At 42.5% G+C, this 20,879-nt stretch overlaps 2 protein-coding genes across 2 annotated transcripts; both read left to right on the top strand.

Annotated features, from left to right (window-relative positions):
- Positions 1-1,960: 1,960 nt before the first annotated feature.
- ing2 (inhibitor of growth family, member 2) lies at positions 1,961-7,514 on the top strand. Its single transcript, XM_053622170.1, has 2 exons — positions 1,961-2,108; positions 4,205-7,514. Exons 1-2 carry the CDS (start codon positions 1,970-1,972, stop codon positions 4,927-4,929), a joined length of 864 nt encoding a protein of 287 aa, XP_053478145.1. The 5' UTR covers positions 1,961-1,969; the 3' UTR covers positions 4,930-7,514.
- Positions 7,515-9,742: 2,228 nt separating this feature from the next.
- On the top strand, positions 9,743-18,307 carry LOC128606133 (storkhead-box protein 1-like). Its single transcript, XM_053622169.1, has 2 exons — positions 9,743-11,421; positions 14,891-18,307. The coding sequence occupies exons 1-2, from the start codon at positions 11,100-11,102 to the stop codon at positions 14,935-14,937; spliced, it is 369 nt and encodes a 122-aa protein (XP_053478144.1). The 5' UTR covers positions 9,743-11,099; the 3' UTR covers positions 14,938-18,307.
- The last annotated feature ends 2,572 nt before the right edge of the window (positions 18,308-20,879 follow it).

Genomic DNA, 20,879 nt, shown 5'->3' with positions numbered 1-20,879 from the left:
AACCACCAGTTCTATGAAGGCGTTTTATTACATTCTGATAAAATATCATTTATTTTAGATAATAAAAAAACAATCAGAAAAATATAATCAATAAAATAAAATAGACGTAAAAAATAAATGTCTATAATACAGAGGTATTTTGCAGCACTAGGAGTAAATTAAGAGTAAAAATGACAAAACAACAATAAGTCACAAATAAATATTCAAGGCTTTGTATAAAGATAGAGTCATTACAGCTTTCTTGTTTCGCTATCCATACAGTGTTTTTCAAATAAAGTTCCTTTTTCTATACTAAGTCCATGCATTCTTGGGCTTTTCTTTAGATGTTTACATTTATGGATAAAGTATTATATTAAAGTATTAAAAGCAAAGTTGTAATTTGTCCTCAGTTGTACTGTAAGTTGGACTGTACCTTAATATATAATTTGCACATTGCCTCTATTGCACAATACTGCATGTAAAAAAAACCTTTATTCAGCAGAATATCTCATGTAAATATGACCAAGTGTGACGCTTACTGTGTATACATACATACATACATACATACATACATACAGTATTTATATTACCAGAAACCTTGTGACAAGATGTTGTGTTGTTATTAAAAAGGTACAGCATCAGAAGCACTCTGCTTGCACAGCCGATGAAGGACTTTTGTCCGAAACGTCGTTTCATTATACCGAACCTTTACCACCTCTACCATATTATGACCACTGTTCTGTATACCAGTCGTTTTACATTCATATTTCTTCTTCCATAATGTCATTCTGTATTACATGTATTATTCCTTTTAATATTTGTACCTTTATACTTTTATACATTATTTTAAATTGACTTTACTGAGAGCATACACATTAAAAATCTCACTCTACAAGGAACCTTTAAAGTTCTTGAATCTTTTAAAAAAAAACTTTATTAAACATCTTCATTAACAAACAGGCATTATCACTGTCGAGCACAACAACAATAAATCCAAGCAGCATACTTTAACAAGAAGGAAAAAACCCCAACACAAATAATAAATACCTAAATATGTCAAAAGAAAACTATAATAAAAAATAAATTGAGTTTAAGGGGGGTCAATCAAGGTATATCACAAGTAATTCTGAGAGTCTTAAGGCACTCTTCTTTTTCAGTTGTTTTAAGGATTGAAAGAAAATTCTAGGTTCTTGAACATTTTTTTATTCAAGAAACATTACACACTTTCATTCAATTGTGAATATTAAACATTATACAGTTAAGTATGTATAAACCACTTATAAAACATTAAAGGGACAAAAAAAAAAAAAAAAAACATGCCATGGGAAGTTAATATTAGGCCTATAAAGAACAAAATTAGAATACAACTGTATATATATATATATATATATACAGTTAAATGATACATATATATATATCATTTAAATACTTTGTAAAGCTCACTAACTTGTATGGTCTTTATAGCTTTCTTATTCAAAGAGTCTCTAATACTGTCCATGTACAGCCTCGCTTCAGTCAACAAAACCATAAAAGTCGAGTTTCTTATTAGTAAACTTACTTTTATGAATGTGAAATATGAATAAATCAATTAAATGAAAGCACTTTTCATTTCTTTATTAGTTCATGAGTTCAGGCTAGTTTGAATATTTAACCAGGCGTTTATCACGGCTGCCTAAAACGGGTCCTGAGGACGCAGAATGACACGAGCTCTGGATAACCCCTCCCCCCTTCCCCAACCCTCCCCCCTCCCCCCGCACCAAACGCGGCAATTTTTTAAGATGGGCGGATCTTGCGCATGCGCACTAGCTGCAGTTTTGTTTGAGGGGAGTTCTCGTAGTCAGAGAAGTGAATTTTGCCCGGAAAGGCAAGAAGCGAGAGCGAGCGAGAGAGAGAGAGGAGCACACAGCACACCTACAGCGGTTTAATCAAACTTATGAGCGGTTTATTTGATACCAAACACCTCCTGGATGCTTAATGCGTCGCTTTTACAATGTTAGGACATTATCCAAACGCGGAAAAATCGCAGCTGGTGAGCTATGTGGAGGATTACCTGGAGTGTGTCGAGTCGCTTCCTCTGGACATTCAGAGAAATGTTTCACTTCTGCGGGAAATCGACACCAAATATCAAGGTTTGTCATGTTAAACCATCTGAGTCCATGTTGTAAATGCTGTGCTTGTGTTTTGGATATCCAGTTCCCTCTGTGATCTGATCTGATCCGATCTGTTTTGTCTTTCAGACAGATCCAGTGTTATTAACTATAAACACACCAGTGTTGTTCTTCTCCATCATCATCATCATCATCATCATCATTCAAAATACGTTTATAATAACATCCTCACTTTTCATATTAATCACTGTTCAGCCTCTCTCTCTCTCTCTCTCTCTCTCTCTCTCTCTCTCTCTCCCCCCCCACCCGCCTTCAGCCATTTTGCTCATCACTCCTCCACTCTGTCTGCTTTTATGCTTTAATTCCAATTTGAATGAAACAACTCTTTCTTTTTAAAACAACCCCCTCCCCCTCACTGTTCCCCCTCCTTCAGATATCACTCCATTTTGTTCCTCTTCATCTCCATCTCTCCCTACAGGCTGCTGGATAAAGTGCAGGAGTGTAGTGTAGGACTCTTTTATTTAGTATGTAAAGTAGATTCTGATCCTAATCCTGAGAAATCACGTCCAGGCCGTGTTTTGCATTGTGTTCCAACTCTACACACACACACGCACACACACGCGCACACACACACACCTGAGCAGGTAATATATTGCAAACGCACTACAGGTATGCTGTCTGCTAAACACTGTTCGTCATCGTAGTGTACCGTAAGTAAGGGTGTCGTGTGAGTACTTCAAAGTCACTTGGTTACCGTGACGACAAATGTTAAAACGATGACGTCCTGTGACCGGAGCGGTGCAGTATCGATATTGTGTATGCTACGAGTAGCGTGTATAGTGTAGTATGACATCACAAGTTTTCTGTGCTCTAACACGCATCGTTTCCGATCTAGTGACCTCAATCTAGGGATATCGTGTCGTACCGAAACGCAGGCTACGATGTGTCTGCGATGTTGCGTGTCAGTCAGGCGACTCCTGATTGCGGGGCGAGGAGGTGTGTTCGGTCGCGTCCCCGGAAACGTTGTGACATGATGAGACGTCGTGGTTCTATAAACGGTTTCAGAGTAGTCTTGTTCCAAATACATCTCAAATTTCAACTGGTCTCAGTTTGCAGTCCGCTTTACTTTGATGATCGATCGTGTACAAGTCCAGATCGCTGTCACTTCCTGTCGTCACCTAGCATCACCTGATATCAGAGTAAATAGGCACGGTGGCAGACTGATAATAACCGGACTGTCTAATAATAACTGGGTGTTGGACTGGTTCTGGTTAATAAAGTTTGATTAGTTCAATAGTTAACGGTCTTTGTGTGCCTGAGGGACCTTTCTAAAACGACTTGCAGGTGAGTGAGTGAGGTTTAGAGATACAGTTTGGCTAAAAATCCAACACGTTGTAGACGTGTTTAGTGTCATAAATCTTAGTTTACATTGGAGCTGTGATGCGGATCTAGTGAAGAAGTAATGGAAGTCTGAAATCGTACGATCGGTCCGAGCTGAAATCGTACGAACGCTCCGATCGGTCCGAGCTGAAATCGTACGAACGCTCCGATCGGTCCGAGCTGAAATCGTACGAACGCTCCGATCGGTCCGAGCTGAAATCGTACGAACGCTCCGATCGGTCCGAGCTGAAATCGTACGAACGCTCCGATCGGTCCGAGCTGAAATCGTACGAACGCTCCGATCGGTCCGAGCTGAAATCGTACGAACGCGCCGATTGATTAAGTTAAGATGCTCTGAATGCACAGATATTCCAAACTAATATCGCCTGAACGCAATTTACGAACACTCCAATTGGTCCAAACTAAAACCATCTGAACGCACTGATGGGTCCAGATTAAATTGGTCCTAAAATCATCAGAAAGTCCGAGTTAGAATAATCTGAACGCACTGATTGTTTAGTAAATAAATGACCTGGGAGATTCAGGGTCAGGGCGACGGTTTCTAGCTTCAAACCTGTCTTGGTTGACTGACCACATCTGGGGTAAAAGGAAATTGTGTGGATTAGTTTCTGTAAAAGTTTGGTTTAAAGTCAGTTCTGGAATTTTAACTCACTAACGTTTGGCCACAAACACAGACCCTTCACCTCTGAACTTCCTGTTTGTGTTTTTCCTCTCAGAGATCTTAAAGGAGGTAGACGAGGTGTTTGAGAAGTATAAGAAAGAGGCGGATGGAGCTCAGAGGAAGCGTCTCCAGATACAGCTGCAGCGTGCCCTCATCAGCAGCCAGGAGCTCGGCGACGAGAAGATCCACGTGGTCACGCAGATGATGGAGGTGGTGGAGAACCGCTCGCGCCAGATGGAGGCTCACTCGCCCTGCTTCCTGGACCCCAGCGATGCTGAAAGACCGTCCGAAAAATCTCGTCACGAGACGGGAAGCGCCGCCGCCGCTGCTAACACTGTAACGGAGCGTGCGTCATCACGCAGGCCTCGCCGCCATCGCAACAGCGAGAGCCGTGACTCGTGTTACAGCGCTAACGGCGCTAACGGAGTTCTGGAGGACCCGAGCGACGAACCTGCGGCTCAGCCGCCCCGCGAGAAAAAGTCCAAATCGGCTAAGAAGAAGAAGCGCTCGAAAACCAAGTCAGAACGTGAAGTTTCTCCCACCGTGGAGTTCAACATCGACCCCAACGAGCCGACGTACTGCCTATGCGAGCAGGTTTCGTACGGAGAGATGATCGGCTGCGATAACGAGCAGTGCCCCATCGAGTGGTTCCACTTCTCCTGCGTCGGACTCACCTACAAACCCAAGGGCAAATGGTATTGTCCAAAGTGCCGAGGAGACAGTGAAAAGACCATGGACAAAAGCACAGAGAGGCCTAAGAAGGACCGCCGGTCGAGGTAGTGCCTCAGAAACGAGTCACGTGTACGCAAGAGCGAGACGTCGAGCCTGAGCCACGCTTACGGAATGTTCCAGACTGTTTGAGCTCCACAGATTCACGCCGATCTTCCTCACACACTAAACACGTCGTGCTTTAGTTTTCAACTTCAGTTTGTGTATTTACTCAGTAACGCTCTCAGCTCACCCATCGGTCCGAGTTCAAATCATCGCAACGTGCCGACCGGTCCGACTTAAAATCGTCCTAAAGCGGTGGTTGGTTGGTGAATGAGTGACCTGCTGAACAGCTCCTGGTTTTGACTCGGAGTGGATCTGTGGCGCAAAAAACGAAGGCCGTGTTCCAGTTCAGACAGTGACACTCCATCGTCCACTTCCCCTCAGCACTTGTCCTGGAGTAAACCCTGTCTGCCGTCTTCCTGAGGGCTGTTCAGTGCCGTTAACACCATCGGTGCGAACAGACGCGCGAGTCAGCGTCGCTACATACATCCCAGAATGCACTGCGGTCTGATGTCGTTTCCTTTTAAAGCGCATTAAAACACGTCATATTTCAACACTAACATCTGTCCAGACTGCGCTTTATTCCTTATTTACTTCTCATGAAGTCACCTTGAAGGAAATGAAAATTGGGAAGCTGATGAGGGAATGTTACAGAGCTGGAACCGCAGGACCAGGAACCGCAGGACCAGGAAACGCAGGACCAGGAAACGCAGGACCAGGAAACGCAGGACCAGGAAACGAGCTGCGAAAAGACTCACGGAACTGCCGTCAGTGTTTATAAGATATTGAAAAGAACTTTTTTTTTTCAGACTTTATTTTTCATTTTAGCGTCAGTTGTGTTGTGAAAAACGGCGATTCTAAAAACACGTACAGGATTTGACGATCATCACGTCCCTGTTTTACTTTCGATTTCCTTTGACACCAAGATGGAGAATTTCAAAATGTCTTCCAGTGTGAGAGAACAGTTCTGTGTTTCTGTTGGTTTGTTGAGTCTGGTGTAAAGTTTTTTTTTTGCTTCTAGGTTTACTTTTTTTTTTTTTTTTTTTTTTTTTTTTTTTTAAATAAAAAAAAAGTTTTGTGTATTTAAATAAACCTGTGATTTCCATCTCTGTGTGTGTGTGTGTGTGTTTGTGTGTGTGTGAGAGAGTGAGAGACAGACAGACAGACAGACAGACGGACGTCACGTTCTCGGACGTCTCACAGTTTGGTGACCTTTTCATACCAAGTTCTGAAATCTTTAATCACGGTGACGCTAAATCTGTGAACGCGTCTGAGATCCGAGACGAATGTTTTTTTTTTATTGTCACGTACGGATTTGACTTCGATATCTCCATTAAACGTCTCGAGAGGCGGGAACTGATTCCGTAACGGAAACTTATAGGGATGGTGTGTTGGAAGTCGGAGTGCTCGACTGATTTACACAAGAGATGATGGCATTTATGATACGCCAGGCGACGCCCTCGTCCGATCTAAACAACCCTGACTGACGCCGTCGACGAGCAGTGAAGAGTTTTTTAATGAGTCTTTTTTTTTTTTCAGCTGTGGAGGATTTCTCACCTCTGCCTTCTCACTCAAGCTGACCGAGACGGAGAGACTCGGCGGTCCGTCCAGGAAGCTCCGCAATATTCGGGAGAGCTTGCAATTTTTCAGAAGTACCGCAGATTTGTTCCGAGACGCGTCATGTGACGTCATCACAACGCGCGTTCGGCCGAAGCCTTGAGTCAGGATCGTCACCGCGAGACATCCGACACGTCTGAGTGGTAGATAAAATGCTATTGCCGTCTCTTACTGACAGAGACGGCGTATGAAGATGGAAGTCTCCGTCAGTCTGAGGTAGCGACGTTCCGGCACACCTCGAGTCGGGAAAAATCCCCAAACCGCCAGCTCACCCAAACTCCGCCATCTTCCAAAGTAATAAACTCTAAATTGCTACTATAGAGCAAGACACACCCCTGGGTCGGGGCATATACATTCTCGAGCACATTTAATCGGATGAACGGAAGACCAGTACAGGATGAGTCAATTTTGAAAAAACTAACCTTTAATCCTTTTCATGAAGTGATGAAGTATAAAATTAAAATCTCCAACGATGTGTATTTTTCTTTTTTTCTACAACTCTGTCGTATTGATGTAACACTACGGTACAAAAAGCCCCGAAACACCGATTTTGATTTTAGGAATTCTTTAAATTTGCTTTGAGGAGTTACAGCTAATGAAATGCTAAAGGAACTATTAGTGTTGAGGTCTCACTCATGGCAAAATAAGAACAAAGTTGGGTAAGTTATCTTACACACACACACACACACACACACACACACACACACACACACACACTCTTAAAGAGACAGCGACATATGATTTCTAAACTCTTTTTCCAAATGCTCTACTGGGTTCATGACCAAACAAACAAAAAAGTTGTAAGCCTTTTACTTCAATAATAAAAAATAAACAAACCCGCTGAGCTTGTGATTCTGTAATTTGTCCTTTTGTGTAATGTGTACTTTGATTAGACAGTGTGTGATTAGATTAGTCTATTAGCCTGAATCTACAGTCTGGGTGAGAAAGAATGCAGCCCCAGCCTCGCTTCTCCTGTTTCTTCACACCTTTCACACAAAATAATCCAAAAAGTCATGTTTAACAGTAAATAATCTGATGCAGATGTCAAACATGAAACCTTAACACGGATGTATATTTTTTTATTTTTGAAAGACAGGAGAGTTTAGCCTTGCTAGCACGTTTCTACACACCGCTGCTGGTGATGTAGGGAAGCGGCCTGCAGGGGGCAGTAATGAGCCAGGGTTTACTGCGCACTCAGCTGTGTAGACAGTACAGTAGTGTCTCAGTGTTCACTCAGAATCAAGCTTTCACATTTGTGTTTCTAAATAATTTTTTATAAAGTGATTTATAAGGTGCTAATCTTCATCTGCGTTCTGTTTGAAACGTTTTCATTACAAAAACATTACATTAATTGGCACCCTGTCCAGGGTGTACCCCGCCTTGTGCCCGATGCTTCCTGGGATAGGCTCCAGGTTCCCCGTGACCCTGAAGAAGGATAAGCGGTATAGAAGATGGATGGATGGATGGATGGATAGTTACATTAAACGTTGTGGCATGTCCAAACTTGCAGGATGTACATTTCCAAAAATCCTTTTTGATTAAAAAAAAAAAATTCTGCTGTTTTAAGCCACGTTGGATAAAAAAGAAGCCCACAGATATAAAAGACATAAAGCAGACAAGAACATCATGAGCAAACTGATCATGAATCCCTCGTTCTTTGTTAAATGGTGCTGCCATGGCATGGTTTGAAAAATTGAATACGTGTTTACTTTGTAAATTGCTTTAAAACTCCATGATAACGTGTTAAGAGTGTACTTTTACAGTTCAGCACTGATGCAGACGGTTTTCTTTGAGGTGATAATTTACTTGGAGTCTTTCATGTGACAGGCGCAGGGTGTCGTGTTCACTCAGAGGATCTTTAAAAAAACAGTGTCGCTTTCACATCACTGAAGATCTTTAGCTCACAGTCCACTGATCACACGCCTTTCCCAAAAACAGTGCTGTTATTAAAATCCTCCTGAAACGATCACATTCCCAGAAACAGGAACTGGGTTTCAGCGCACTTCCCTTTTCACAAGTCTTTCATCTGGAATATCAAAGATATGAGACAAAATATATGATAAACCACTTATTCTCTGTTTACTTTTAAGAATAGTTGCGGACAGAAATTCTTAATAATTAAATATATTATATTATTAAAGAATTATATAAGATCACTTAATGCGATATCATGTAGATTTCCTAACTGCAGGTTTAATATCAGAATTTGATTTCAGCTTTAAATGGAAAAAGTTTAAGATAACCAGAAAAGTGCCAGGAATTTCCCTTCAGACAAATGTTCAGTATTTTAAGTGAAATAAGGTTTGTAATATTACAACCAAGAGGTCTTCATTTAAATCTTGTTTTAATGAAGTATTTAACCTCGCTAACCAAAGGATAACACGGTTCATTTAAAATAAAACGTTTCTGTAATGTTAAAGTTTTTTTGTTTCTATTTTAAGTATGGTTATTTTTTTTAAAAAAACTGAATGATTGTTTTCTTTTTCTCTTTTTTATTTGTTCTTCTATAAAGCATTTTTATTTTAAAAAAAAACGTACATATACAAGATTTAAATGTAATAATGTAATCATCTAATATGTAATACATTCATTCAAGTGTAGGTGTAGGAATAGGTGTGAGTGTAGGTATAAGTGTAAGTGTAAGTGTAGGTGTAAGTATAGGTGTAGGTGTAGATGTAAATGTAGGTGTAGCTGTATGTGTAAGTGTAAGTATAAGTGTAGGTGTAGGTGTAAGTGTAGCTGTATGTGTAAGTGTAAGTATAAGTGTAGGTGTAAGTGTAGCTGTAGGTGTGAGTGTAGGTGTAGGTGTGAGTGTAGGTGTAGATGTAAATGTAGGTGTAGCTGTAGGTGTAAGTGTAAGTGTAGCTGTAGGTGTGAGTGTAAGTGTAAGTGTAGGTGTAAGTATAAGTGTAGGTGTAAGTGTAAGTGTAGCTGTAGGTGTGAGTGTAGGTGTAAGTGTAAGTGTAGGTGTAAGTGTAAGTGTAGATGTAAGTGTAGGTGTAGGTGTGAGTGTAGGAATAGGTGTAAGTGTAGGTGTGAGTGTAGGTATAGGTGTAAGTGTAAGTGTAGGTGTAAGTGTAGGTGTAAGTGTAAGTGTAGGTGTAGGTGTAAGTGTAAGTGTAGATGTAAGTGTAAGTGTAGGTGTAAGTATAAGTGTAGGTGTAAGTGTAAGTGTAGGTGTAAGTGTAAGTGTAGGTGTAAGTATAAGTGTAAGTGTAGGTGTAGGTATAGGTGTAGGTGTAGGTGTAGGTATAAGTGTAGGTGTAGGTGTAAGTATAGGTGTAGGTGTAGATGTAAATGTAGGTGTAGCTGTATGTGTAAGTGTAACTATAAGTGTAGGTGTAGGTGTAAGTGTAGCTGTATGTGTAAGTGTAAGTATAGGTGTAGGTGTAAGTGTAGGTGTAAGTGTAGATGTAAATGTAGGTGTAGCTGTATGTGTAAATGTAGGTGTGAGTGTAGGTGTAAGTGTAAGTGTAGATGTAAGTGTAGGTGTAGGTGAAAGTATAAGTGTAGGTGTAGGTGTAGGAATAGGTGTAAGTGTAGGTGAGGTGTGAGTGTAGGTATAGGTGTAAGTGTAAGTGTAAGTGTAGGTGTAGGTGTAAGTGTAGGTGTAGGTGTAAATGTAGGTGTAGGTGTAGATGTAAATGTAGGTGTAGATGTAAGTGTAAGTGTAGGTATAATTCATATAACCTGCTTCAATTATGTTATTTGTCTTTATTTTCCTGTTTTAAATGTGACTTTATTTTCTATTATTATCCATTTAAGCTAATCAAGAAAAATGCATTAAGTTTAGTTCATTAAAATGTCGCGATATCGCGGGACGTTAATCGTTGTAAATATCGCGATATCGTGCACGCGGTCAGCATTGTGCATCGCTGCGGTCCGGCCTGTAGGTGGAGTGACGGAAACATCCACACGCGCTCTCCTCCTCCTCCTCCCCTTCACCCTCCCGGTCTCTCGCTCGCGCTTCTCCGCCACGCAAAAACTCTACCGTAGGGAGCGTCTGGAGTCTCGAGCTGCTGGGCACGTAGAGCGCGCGGCACCGGGAGACAGAAGAGAACAGATCAGCGCGCGCCTTTTCTGTCCATGCGACTTCAGAGAGGAATTATAAACCGCGCGCGCGCGTGTGTGTGTTAAAATTATTTTCAATCATTCATTTTTTAAAAAAAAATAAAAAAACGAGGCAGAGTCTCCAGCGCGCGAGCCTCCGTGAGGAGGAATGGAGGGAGGAGGGCGCGTGCCGGTGCATTTCATGAAAAGCTTGAAGATGAACGGATGAATTTTGCGTGCGCGTGATGAACACAACCCAGGGATGATTGACCTGTTTTCCGCCAGCGCATGTTTTCTGTTATTATTTTTATTATCGCATATTTACCGATTGTCCGTCTCGTCATGATCTGAGGCTCGGTGATGGACTGCATGGATTTACCGTGAACTCGGATCGTTCCTCAGATCGCATACGAGCCAGTGAGATGTGGCGGTGTGTTGCATGCGCAGTGAAGCTGCAGTGTGGAGTGTAGCCTTCATGGCCTTCCTGTGAGAAGCTGAGTGAGAAGGAGGAGATGGAGAAGTTCCTGCAGATCGCACCTCACTCCCTGGCCATCGTGCTGAGCCGTGTAGGCTCGGACAACTCTCCCTCGGTCACGGAGAAGCTCCAGCACCATCACACCGGATACGAGATCTTTGCTGACTTCAAAGCCGAGAACATGCAGCACTTCTGGAACAAGAAGGTGACGGACGCCATAGCGGAGACCTTCTTCCTGGGATGGATAGACGAGCACGTCCTGCTCATCCAGGGCAAGGAGGATCACTTGGAAGTGCTCAGGGAAGGATGGACGCGCAGGGCCCTCAAACCTCCACGAGGCTTCGAGATCAAGTGCATAGGTAAGTCTGGAGAAGCAGTGTGTATTGCCGGACTCTCTGGAACGTTTGATTGAACGTTCTCTTTTGGTTGGCTTTCACATTTTCTCCACTTCCTCTTCACATCTCTCGCGGTGATGAGCCGAAGCTTCTCGGATCTTCTTAAATCACATCGACGCCGTTTACAACTCAGGCGTGGTTTATTACATCATGCGTGAAACATGAAACGTGTCTAGTATCCAAAACGGCTTCTTTAGGACAGGTTTATGTTGTACGAATTTGACCGGAAAACAGTTCTTTGGTCGTGAGACGAGTTCCTCGGCCTTAGAAAGCATCATTTACTGGTGTCGTGACTATCGTTCTGTCAGTGTGAGAAATCCGTGCTTAAGATCGCAGAGTGTGAGCTCTGCTGCTACGAGGCTCGTCTAAAATCCACCAGTAGGAGGAAGTCGCGGCACCGCTACAAGTACGATAGCGGCGATGCAGAAATGTGAACGATGGACAGAGACAGATCTCACTTAGTGTTTACGCGAGCCCTTTTCTGCATGAGCTGATTTCCAGATCATGCTGATGGATGACGTCAGCACCACGTAGTAAGAAGATCTTCTATAATCTCACAAAGCTAGCATAGCAACAGGTAGCCATGTTCTGATATCAAGATATCGAATGAACCAAACTATCGCCACGATATCCCAATATCATCACGATCCAGCCTTCTCAAGAAGTTTACACTCAACGCAGCCTGTTTAAAAACGATGCACATTAACGGACACCTTACAGATGCTGTCTTCCCAAACGGTTTACATCGCCTACCGAGGTGCCCTCCTCCCAAGGCGTAGTGTCGATGTTTCAGGAATAACATCATGTTAAATGTCACATTATTGATAGTATAACTGATTAAGGAAGAGTAGCTCACAGATTAGCATCACAAAGCAGTCTAAGGAACACATGAACTAGCCGAATCAGCTAGCTGAATATGTCCGTGTTGTGATTCTGGGTTCAAAATGGCCACCATGACAGTGTTCAGCTATGCAATGTGTATTTTAATTAATTTTTTTATAGAGAACTGGATATGACCGGAACCACAGACATACGTTTATTAGAATTAGTAAACGGTTTAAGACTGCACTAATAGTGTACAGTACATTATTTTCTTACACCCTGAACTGTGGAGAGTAGATGATCTACAAGACCGGTCTAGACTATGTCAGAGCAGATCAGACCAGACTAGACCATATCAAAGCAGACCAGTCTAGACTATATAGACTATAAGCAGATCAGACCAGTCTAGACTATATCAGAGCAGATAAGTCCAGATCAGACCAGACTAGACCATATCAAAGCAGACATCAGATCAGACCAGTCTAGACTATATCAGAGCAGATAAGACCAGATCAGACCAGACTAGACCATATCAAAGCAGACATCAGATCAGACCAGTCTAGACTATATCAGAGCAGATAAGACCAGATCAGACCAGACTAAACCATATCAAAGCAGACATCAGATCAGACCAGTCTAGACTATATCAGAGCAGATAAGACCAGATCAGACCAGACTAGACCATATCAAAGCAGACATCAGATCAGACCAGTCTAGACTATATCAGAGCAGATAAGACCAGATCAGACCAGACTAGACCATATCAAAGCAGACATCAGATCAGACCAGTCTAGACTATATCAGAGCAGATAAGACCAGATCAGACCAGACTAAACCATATCAAAGCAGACATCAGATCAGACCAGTCTAGACTATATCAGAGCAGATAAGACCAGATCAGACCAGACTAGACCATATCAAAGCAGACATCAGATCAGACCAGTCTAGACTATATCAGAGCAGATAAGACCAGATCAGACCAGACTAGACCATATCAAAGCAGACATCAGATCAGACCAGTCTAGACTATATCAGAGCAGATAAGTCCAGATCAGACAAAGCAGACAGACTTGTCTAGATCAAAAGCAGACATCAGATCAGACCAGACTAGAACTTATCAAAGCAGATCAGACCAGCCTAGACTATATCAGCGCAGGTAAGATCAAATAAGACCAGACTAGACCATATCAAAGCAGACAACATCAGATCAGACCAGTCTAGACCATATCAAAGCAGATCAGACATATGAAAGCAGACATCAGATTAAATCTCAGAGCAGATATGAGCAGATCATACCTGACAAGATTAGCTTAGACCAGATCAGACCAGAGAAGGCTGGACCAGTCCAGATCAGACCAGAAAAAGAATTGATCAGATGATATCAGATCAGACCAGAGTGGAACATTACAGGACAGAACAGAGCTGGCCCGGGCCGACCCGACCAGACACCCCCGTCCATTTAAAAATGACTTACAGTGCATTATGGGTAATGTGCACAGTCCCTTCATCACTATTAGGACGTCTCATTAGAAAGTATTCTATGTGTTCTAGTGTTCTTAGCTGGAAGTGAATTTGGGACAAAGCCGTTGTTGAGTGTTTCTGAAGGACAACATCACTGGACGTTTTTGTCCCTCATCCCGGCATGACGAGTGATAAGTGTTCATTTGCGGAATTTCCAGCGCAGGTGTGTGTGTGCGTGTGTGTGTGCGTGTGTGTGTAATGCCTGTGAATGTGGAATACTTTTCAAATCCTGCTGTGTTTCCTGCACTCCTTAACACAAGGGAAGCTTTGTATTTTAGCATCAAGATCATCACACACTCGCCTATAAAGCCTGTAAATTTATTTACAATTGATAAATTGTAAGAGGTTTAGATTCAGATGAGGTCAAACTCAGATTTCGATGCCACACATTAAAGTTGTTAATGAATAAACTATCGTAACTCTGTACTATTCCCCTTAGACAGCTACAGAAATGACGGTAAAATATAGTAGAAGTAGCTTGCTAGCTTATCTGCTAATTAGCTCTGTATGAATAAACACTTAGCCAGAGCCTGGTCGATGACGTCGCAGAGACGTTACTGATGAAGACAAAGTGAGATCAGCTGGAGATTTTAAATCTGTGACTCTTTAGTGCTCCTTCAGGATCTTATTTCTGCCAAATAGTTGCTTGGTGCCTGTGAACTTGCAGCACGTGGAATGTACAAAGTCAATAATCATTAACTCGGGTGTTTGTTTTGGGGGGAATTCGAATGGGTTTCATTTCCAGCGTGCATTTGTTTACATTTTTGGAATGAAAAATTAATGAATTTATTCTCACGCTGGGTTTTCAGAGGTTTTTGTTTTCCTTTCTTTCTTTCTCGGTCACTACTGGGTTTATGAGTCTACTGGACAAACAGAATAGTTGAAAGGGTGAGAAACCGGCAAAATGGGAGTTGCATGAGTGATAAGGAGCGTACACGCACACTCTCTCACACACACACACCCACACACACACACACACACACACACATACATCAGCGGTTTCTTTCTTTTTCAGGACATTCCAAATTGTTGTATTGGCTAGGCTCAATGTTTGTACAATGCCTCTGAGAGATTTTCCCTCTTTTCTCAGCTTGCTTTTGTCCCGTAGACAGCTCTCTGATCTTCATGTGGGTTTAACAACAAATGCAGTCTTCACAGGCGGACCCAAAGGCTCAAACCAAGACTAGACATTGCCAGCTATCAATTGTTTAAATAATCAGTAACAAGAAACACCTGTCAGTCCCATTTCATATATTTTTGCATGAGCTCAAACAAAAGGTGCCACGTCCTAAGTTCTAATGAGATCTGAAGTTTTGTTCCATCATCTCATTCATCTTCTGATCTCCACACCTTGCCGTGCCATTTCGTTCCAATACTTTCGGAGGGAACTGTCACACCGTCGCTGCCACCGTTGGGCCTCCGAGCACAGCAAGGCCCTTACACCTCTTTGCTCTTGGGGCGCTGTATCATGGATAATAAAGCACTCCAACTGATCTGACTGATCTGATCTGATCTGATCTGATCTGATCCGACCACAACTTCATAACAAGCTGGGATATGTGAAGAAAAAAAGAGAGAATTTTACTGTGCTGTAACGTATGTGTGACAAATAAAGGCTTCTTCTTCTATACACGTGTTTACATGTGTGCATGTGTAAATATGTGTATTGTTCAGCAAGAAGCTAACATTATAGCTAACTTATTAGCAGCATTAACTGTGTATATGTAATGTGGAGTAAAGGTCAGCTAGCAGGCTGTGTGTGTGTGTGTGTGTGTGTGTGTGTGTGTGGTTCTCAGCTGAAGCTCAGGTCAGTGGTTAGTTATAAATGAGGGGATTTGTTTAATCATTACTCATGCTTATAGCTCATTACACTTAGATCTTTAAATATAAGTCATCGAGAGTTTCTGGGTTAGTAAATACTTTTTTATCGTTTTGGATTTGAGACGCAGGTCATGACGATAATCAAGATGACGGCGGAACGTTGTAAAGAGAGACGGAGAGCGTCAGTGTGTTTAACGTTGCCGTGCGTGAAATCGCTAAGCGTTTTGGCTCTGAAATGCCGTCTAGTGGATGATTTTAATCCTCCAGATGTGCATTAAATCCGCCAGGTGTCAAGTATAAACCGGCATTAACTGGAGGACCGGGTCTGCACTAGCGGTTGCACAAAGTAATCCGGCGGCGGAAAAACCCAGCGAGGCAGAAGGTGAAGAAAGCAGCTGGATGTACGTTGTTAGTCTGAAGATACTTCAGATTCGATGAAACCAATTCCCCAATAAATCTTTCTTCCGCTTTAAAGCGTGAAGTAGCGTTGCGTCCGAGTCCACCTCTGTCGAGTCCGAGTCGAGACCAAGTCCTTAACCGATAGTCTTTCAACTTGAAGAAAGTGTTTTGCGCGGTCTTTCGCGGTGATGTTTGGTGGAAATCGAGACCTTTTAGCTGTACTCATGTTCGACACGCGGGACTCGAAGAGGGCTGAGTCTGAAGACGTCACATGACACGTCTTGGCCCAGATCTGCAGCGCTTCCTTGATGTTGTGTTCGTTTCTGCGATAGCAAAATCACGGAATCCTGGAGGGACTGACCGGCCGTGTTATCTGAGCTGGTAGTGTAACACCACACACAGTCGGACACGGTTTGTTTATGTTTCATTGCTGCACAAACGAAACAGCCTTAAAACAGCGCTGTCCTGAAACAGCTCTTGGGTTTAAGTCATCGTCAATTAAGTCATCGTGGGGTTTAAGTCATCGTCTTCTTTCAAATTGAAATGACGACACTGTCTAACAAAACCCGTGTGATTTCTACGTCAGATTTATAGTAATCATAACGAGGGAGAGGGATTTTTAGTTGCGTTTGATATTTGAGGATGTAGGAGGATGTAGGAGGGTGTGCAGGGGTTTTAAAGTTTTTAAAGATGGACGTGTTTGAAACTAAGCGAATGATGGGTTTTTTTTCTTTTCACTTTAATTGGAAAGGTCCGTCTCGATAATGGGCGTCCGGATGGAACTGCTGGAAGTTTCCTTCACGTTCTCCTTCAGGAATAATTGTATTTAATCAGATGTACGAAGGTTAAAGTGTGAGATACCCAGCATGCTAGCACGTAGCGTGTCGGTTTCCTAAAGCTAACGGATTTATGCGTTGTAAACGCACCTTCGTGTCTGAGCTCATTTTTTCATCTTAGCACAATACCTGTGGAGTGCGAGGATCTGGAGACGCCTTTCATTATCCCTTTAGAAGTGCAGGAAATAGGAGCCGTGGTGCTGCTTGTGGTGGTGGCGGAGCAAGATGGATGGATGGATGGATGGATGGATGGTTTGCTCTGAATATGCAGGTGATGAGGTTTCACATTTCGAGAGAGGTCACAGATCAGGAATTTCAGGTGCTTCCTGAACAAGGCTCACACGCAGGTATACTACAGGAAGGAAGGAGGAAGGTGTGTGAGGATCTGACGCTGACTTCACACATGCAGCATGGAACAGCGAGAAGCTTAGCGGTTGAGTTGAAGCTCGAAAAGCGTAAAAATGAGATACAAGTTGAGTTAATGGCTTGGTTTTTTTTGTTTTTGTTTAGGCAGATTTGAACAGGGTTCATGTGCATGCTGCTCTGGAGTAATTAAATCATGTGCAGGAACTCCTGTGTGAGCTTATTTCTGTTTTGATCAGACGTGGTGTTTTCCTCCCTCTCCCCTTGAGAAAATTACACACCACATTACCTGCTGTATGATTTTAAACAACTCTGCGCTCGTCTGATCATTTTATTCCCGTCCCAGATCGACTCCTCTGTGATTCTGCAGAAAGTTGCTGCCTCGGGCATTCGGGGGAAAAGTTTTTTAAACACTACTGCGCACTTTAGCTTTTAGTCCACTAGTGTGTGAATCCGTACTGAACAATCGGGAGATCAGAAGAGTGTGTCCTCGCGGGCTGATTAACGGAGCGGTTATAATGACGACTACAGCCAGAAACCTCTTTTTTAATTTTTTTAACAATAACACGCTCAGACGTCAGTGTGTAAGTGATGTGATTCGTCTCACATACACAGGGATATCTTTCATGTGTGCGTATGTGTGTATAAAATAAAGGAATGTCACTACACGCTGTGCGTTTCAGTATCTCTGCTCTAGACAAAGAAGCTTAGGACTTGACAATGTCTCGCCACACCGAGTGTGTTTCCGTTCCAAACCAGATGAGGAAGGAAGGCATAAGGACCGGCAGGAAAAGGAACCAATGCTTCAACATACACACACACACACACACACACACACATACACACATACACACATGCACACTAACAAGTACTGTGGTTTATCAATAGCAGGAAAGGGAGGAGAAGACAGAGGAGAGAATAGAGGGAAATGAGCAGAGCAATAACAAATCAACACTACAGAGTGAGGGAGTGAGTTAGTGATTTTGTGAGTGAGTGAGGGAGTGAATGAGTGAGGGAGTGGGTGAGGGAATGAGTTAGTGAGGGAGTGAATGAGTGAGTGAATGAGGGAGTGAGTGAATGAGTGAGTGAATGAGTGAGGGAGGGAGTGAGTGAATGAGGGAGTGAATGAGGGAGGGAGTGAGTGAATGAGGGAGTGAATGAGGGAGGGAGTGAGTGAATGAGGGAGTGAGTGAGGGAGTGAATGAGTGAATGAGGGAGTGAATGAGTGAATGAGGGAGTGAATGAGTGAATGAGGGAGTGAATGAGGGAGTGAGGGAGTGAGGGAGTGAATGAGGGAGTGAATGCGTGAATGAGGGAGTGAATGAGTGAATGAGGGAGTGAATGAGGGAGTGAATGCGTGAATGAGGGAGTGAATGAGTGAATGAGGGAGTGAATGAGTGAGGGAGTGAATGAGGGAGTGAATGAGTGAATGAGGGAGTGAATGAGGGAGTGAATGCGTGAATGAGGGAGTGAATGAGTGAATGAGGGAGTGAGGTAATTTCGTTAACACTGTGACAGAGGCCGCAGTGTAAACCCTCAGCACTCAGGTGAGCTGATCAGTGATATGGTGAAGTGTTATATGTAAATTATTCTCCACACCTCTGTGTGTCTGAAAACAGAAAGAAGAAGAAACCAGGCCAAGTTCAAACAGAAAAACAGAAAGAAGAACAGAAACATTTCATTTAACAACCAAAAAAGAAAGAAAGAAAAGAATTTTCACTGCATTAGTTTCCCTCACTGACTTTCATGTGTGTGTGTGTGTGTGTGTGTGTGTGTGTGTGTGAAACTGGGTGATGTGTCATCAAAGGTGAGCTGTGTTACCTGCCAGCATCAGCCGTGTGTGCGTGTGTGCGTGCGTGTGTGTGCGTGTGTGTATGTGTGTATGTGTGTGTGTGTGTATGTGTGTGCGTGTGCACGTGTGCGCGTGTGTGCGTGTGTATGTGTTTGTGTGCGCGTGTATATGTTTGTGTGTGTGCGCGTGTGTGTATGTGTTTGTGTGTGTGTGTGTATGTGTGCGTGTGTGCGTCTGTGTGAGAGAGAAATACAGATCTGGTTCATGATGTGGCAGGGATCTGTCAGCACACACCATACTTAAAAGTTAAAGGAGCAGACACGCATCAAAGTACAGAACAATTTTGAACACACACACACACACACACACACACACACACACACACACCTCCCATAAACACATAATGAATGCATATAAACATAAAAATTGTTTAAAGAGTAGACACACAGAAGTGCAGATATATATCTCTCTGTCTCACTCACACACACACACACACACACACACACAGTAGTATTAGTGTTGGTGTGTGTTTACTGTTACCTGAGTTCCTTTCACTCCGTCACACACACTGCCCTGCTGGAATGCAGACAATTTTCATCCCTATAACTCACTCTAAACCCTATACATTACACTTCACTCAGTATTACACTGCTCGTGGACACACACACACACACACACACACACACACACGCACACACACTATCAGGACATGTAAAGTTTCACTCTCAACAAAATCTAGTTTATGTCAGTGTTACAGTAATTGAAAAGGTGAAGTGAAAAGAAAAAATATCCAAAGAGCAAAGAAAGACGAAGAAGAAATGAAGAAAGACGGAAAGAAAAAGTAGGTCCATAATTGAAAACAAAACAAAGAAATACACGAGGAAGCAAGAAGAATAAACCCGCACAAACGGACAAAAGAATAGAAAAATAAATGACAGCAAAAAAACAGGAAGTGAAAAAAGAATGGAATTTTAAATAAAAGAAACAGAAAATGAAAAGAAAGGGAAAGAAAGAACAACTGTAAATAAACATTTTAAATAAAAAATGATAAAAAGGGGAAAGGAGAACAAATACAGAAAAAAAACAATTGTAATGGATGAAAAGAAACTAAAGAAAGAATGTAAGAATGAAATAGGATTCAGTTTGGAGGCGTGGCCCAAATATTGAAGGCGGGGTTATGACATTCATTGGATAATATCTGATTCTTATGTTTATTTTTTAAATGCAGAAATACATAATGGCTCTGAAGCTAAAGGAGTGTGTGTTGATTGGGTTTGCATGAGACCTTCCTGTCAGGAACGTTAGCCGTGTAGCTCCAGTGCAAATCGAAAAACAAAACAATCTGAAGACTCTGAACATGCCTCAGCAGATTTTATTGATTCATTTCTTTATTTTTTTACCCAACTTTTCTTGAATTTTTTTCTCCAGAGCATGTGAAGTGCACTGTATAGAAATTCTATGAAGTGTATTATATATTATTTTCATGTCCTTGCTGTATAACGAGGTTAGTTACACAGTTTACACGTGACACATTGTGCACTCCGCACTCGCACGGATCACGTGTTCCTGCTCTCACGTCTCTCTGAATATCCGAGGTGTCGGTCAGAGTGGCGTCTCGCTGGGGGAAGTTTCGTGAACAGATCGTTTCTGCGTCTTTACGAGTTCTCACTTGAGCGTGTCTGTGCTGTGCGAAAGCATAAAATTACAGCGAGGAGGATAATAACACTTCTGCTCACGTGGCAGCCTGGAAAATCTCGAGGGTTTGACGGGTAAAGGCGCCGTGAGGACACGCAGTGTGTGTTCCGTCTCCTGCCTCAAAATGACCAGGAAATAGCTCAAGGGCCGAGATATTGATTTTGTGTTTTGCT

The sequence above is a fragment of the Ictalurus furcatus genome, chromosome 3 (assembly GCF_023375685.1).
Source record: "Ictalurus furcatus strain D&B chromosome 3, Billie_1.0, whole genome shotgun sequence".
Lineage (NCBI taxonomy): Eukaryota > Metazoa > Chordata > Actinopteri > Siluriformes > Ictaluridae > Ictalurus > Ictalurus furcatus.
The sequence above is the reverse complement of the archived record's forward strand: the minus strand, read 5'-3'. Positions and strand labels throughout refer to the sequence as shown.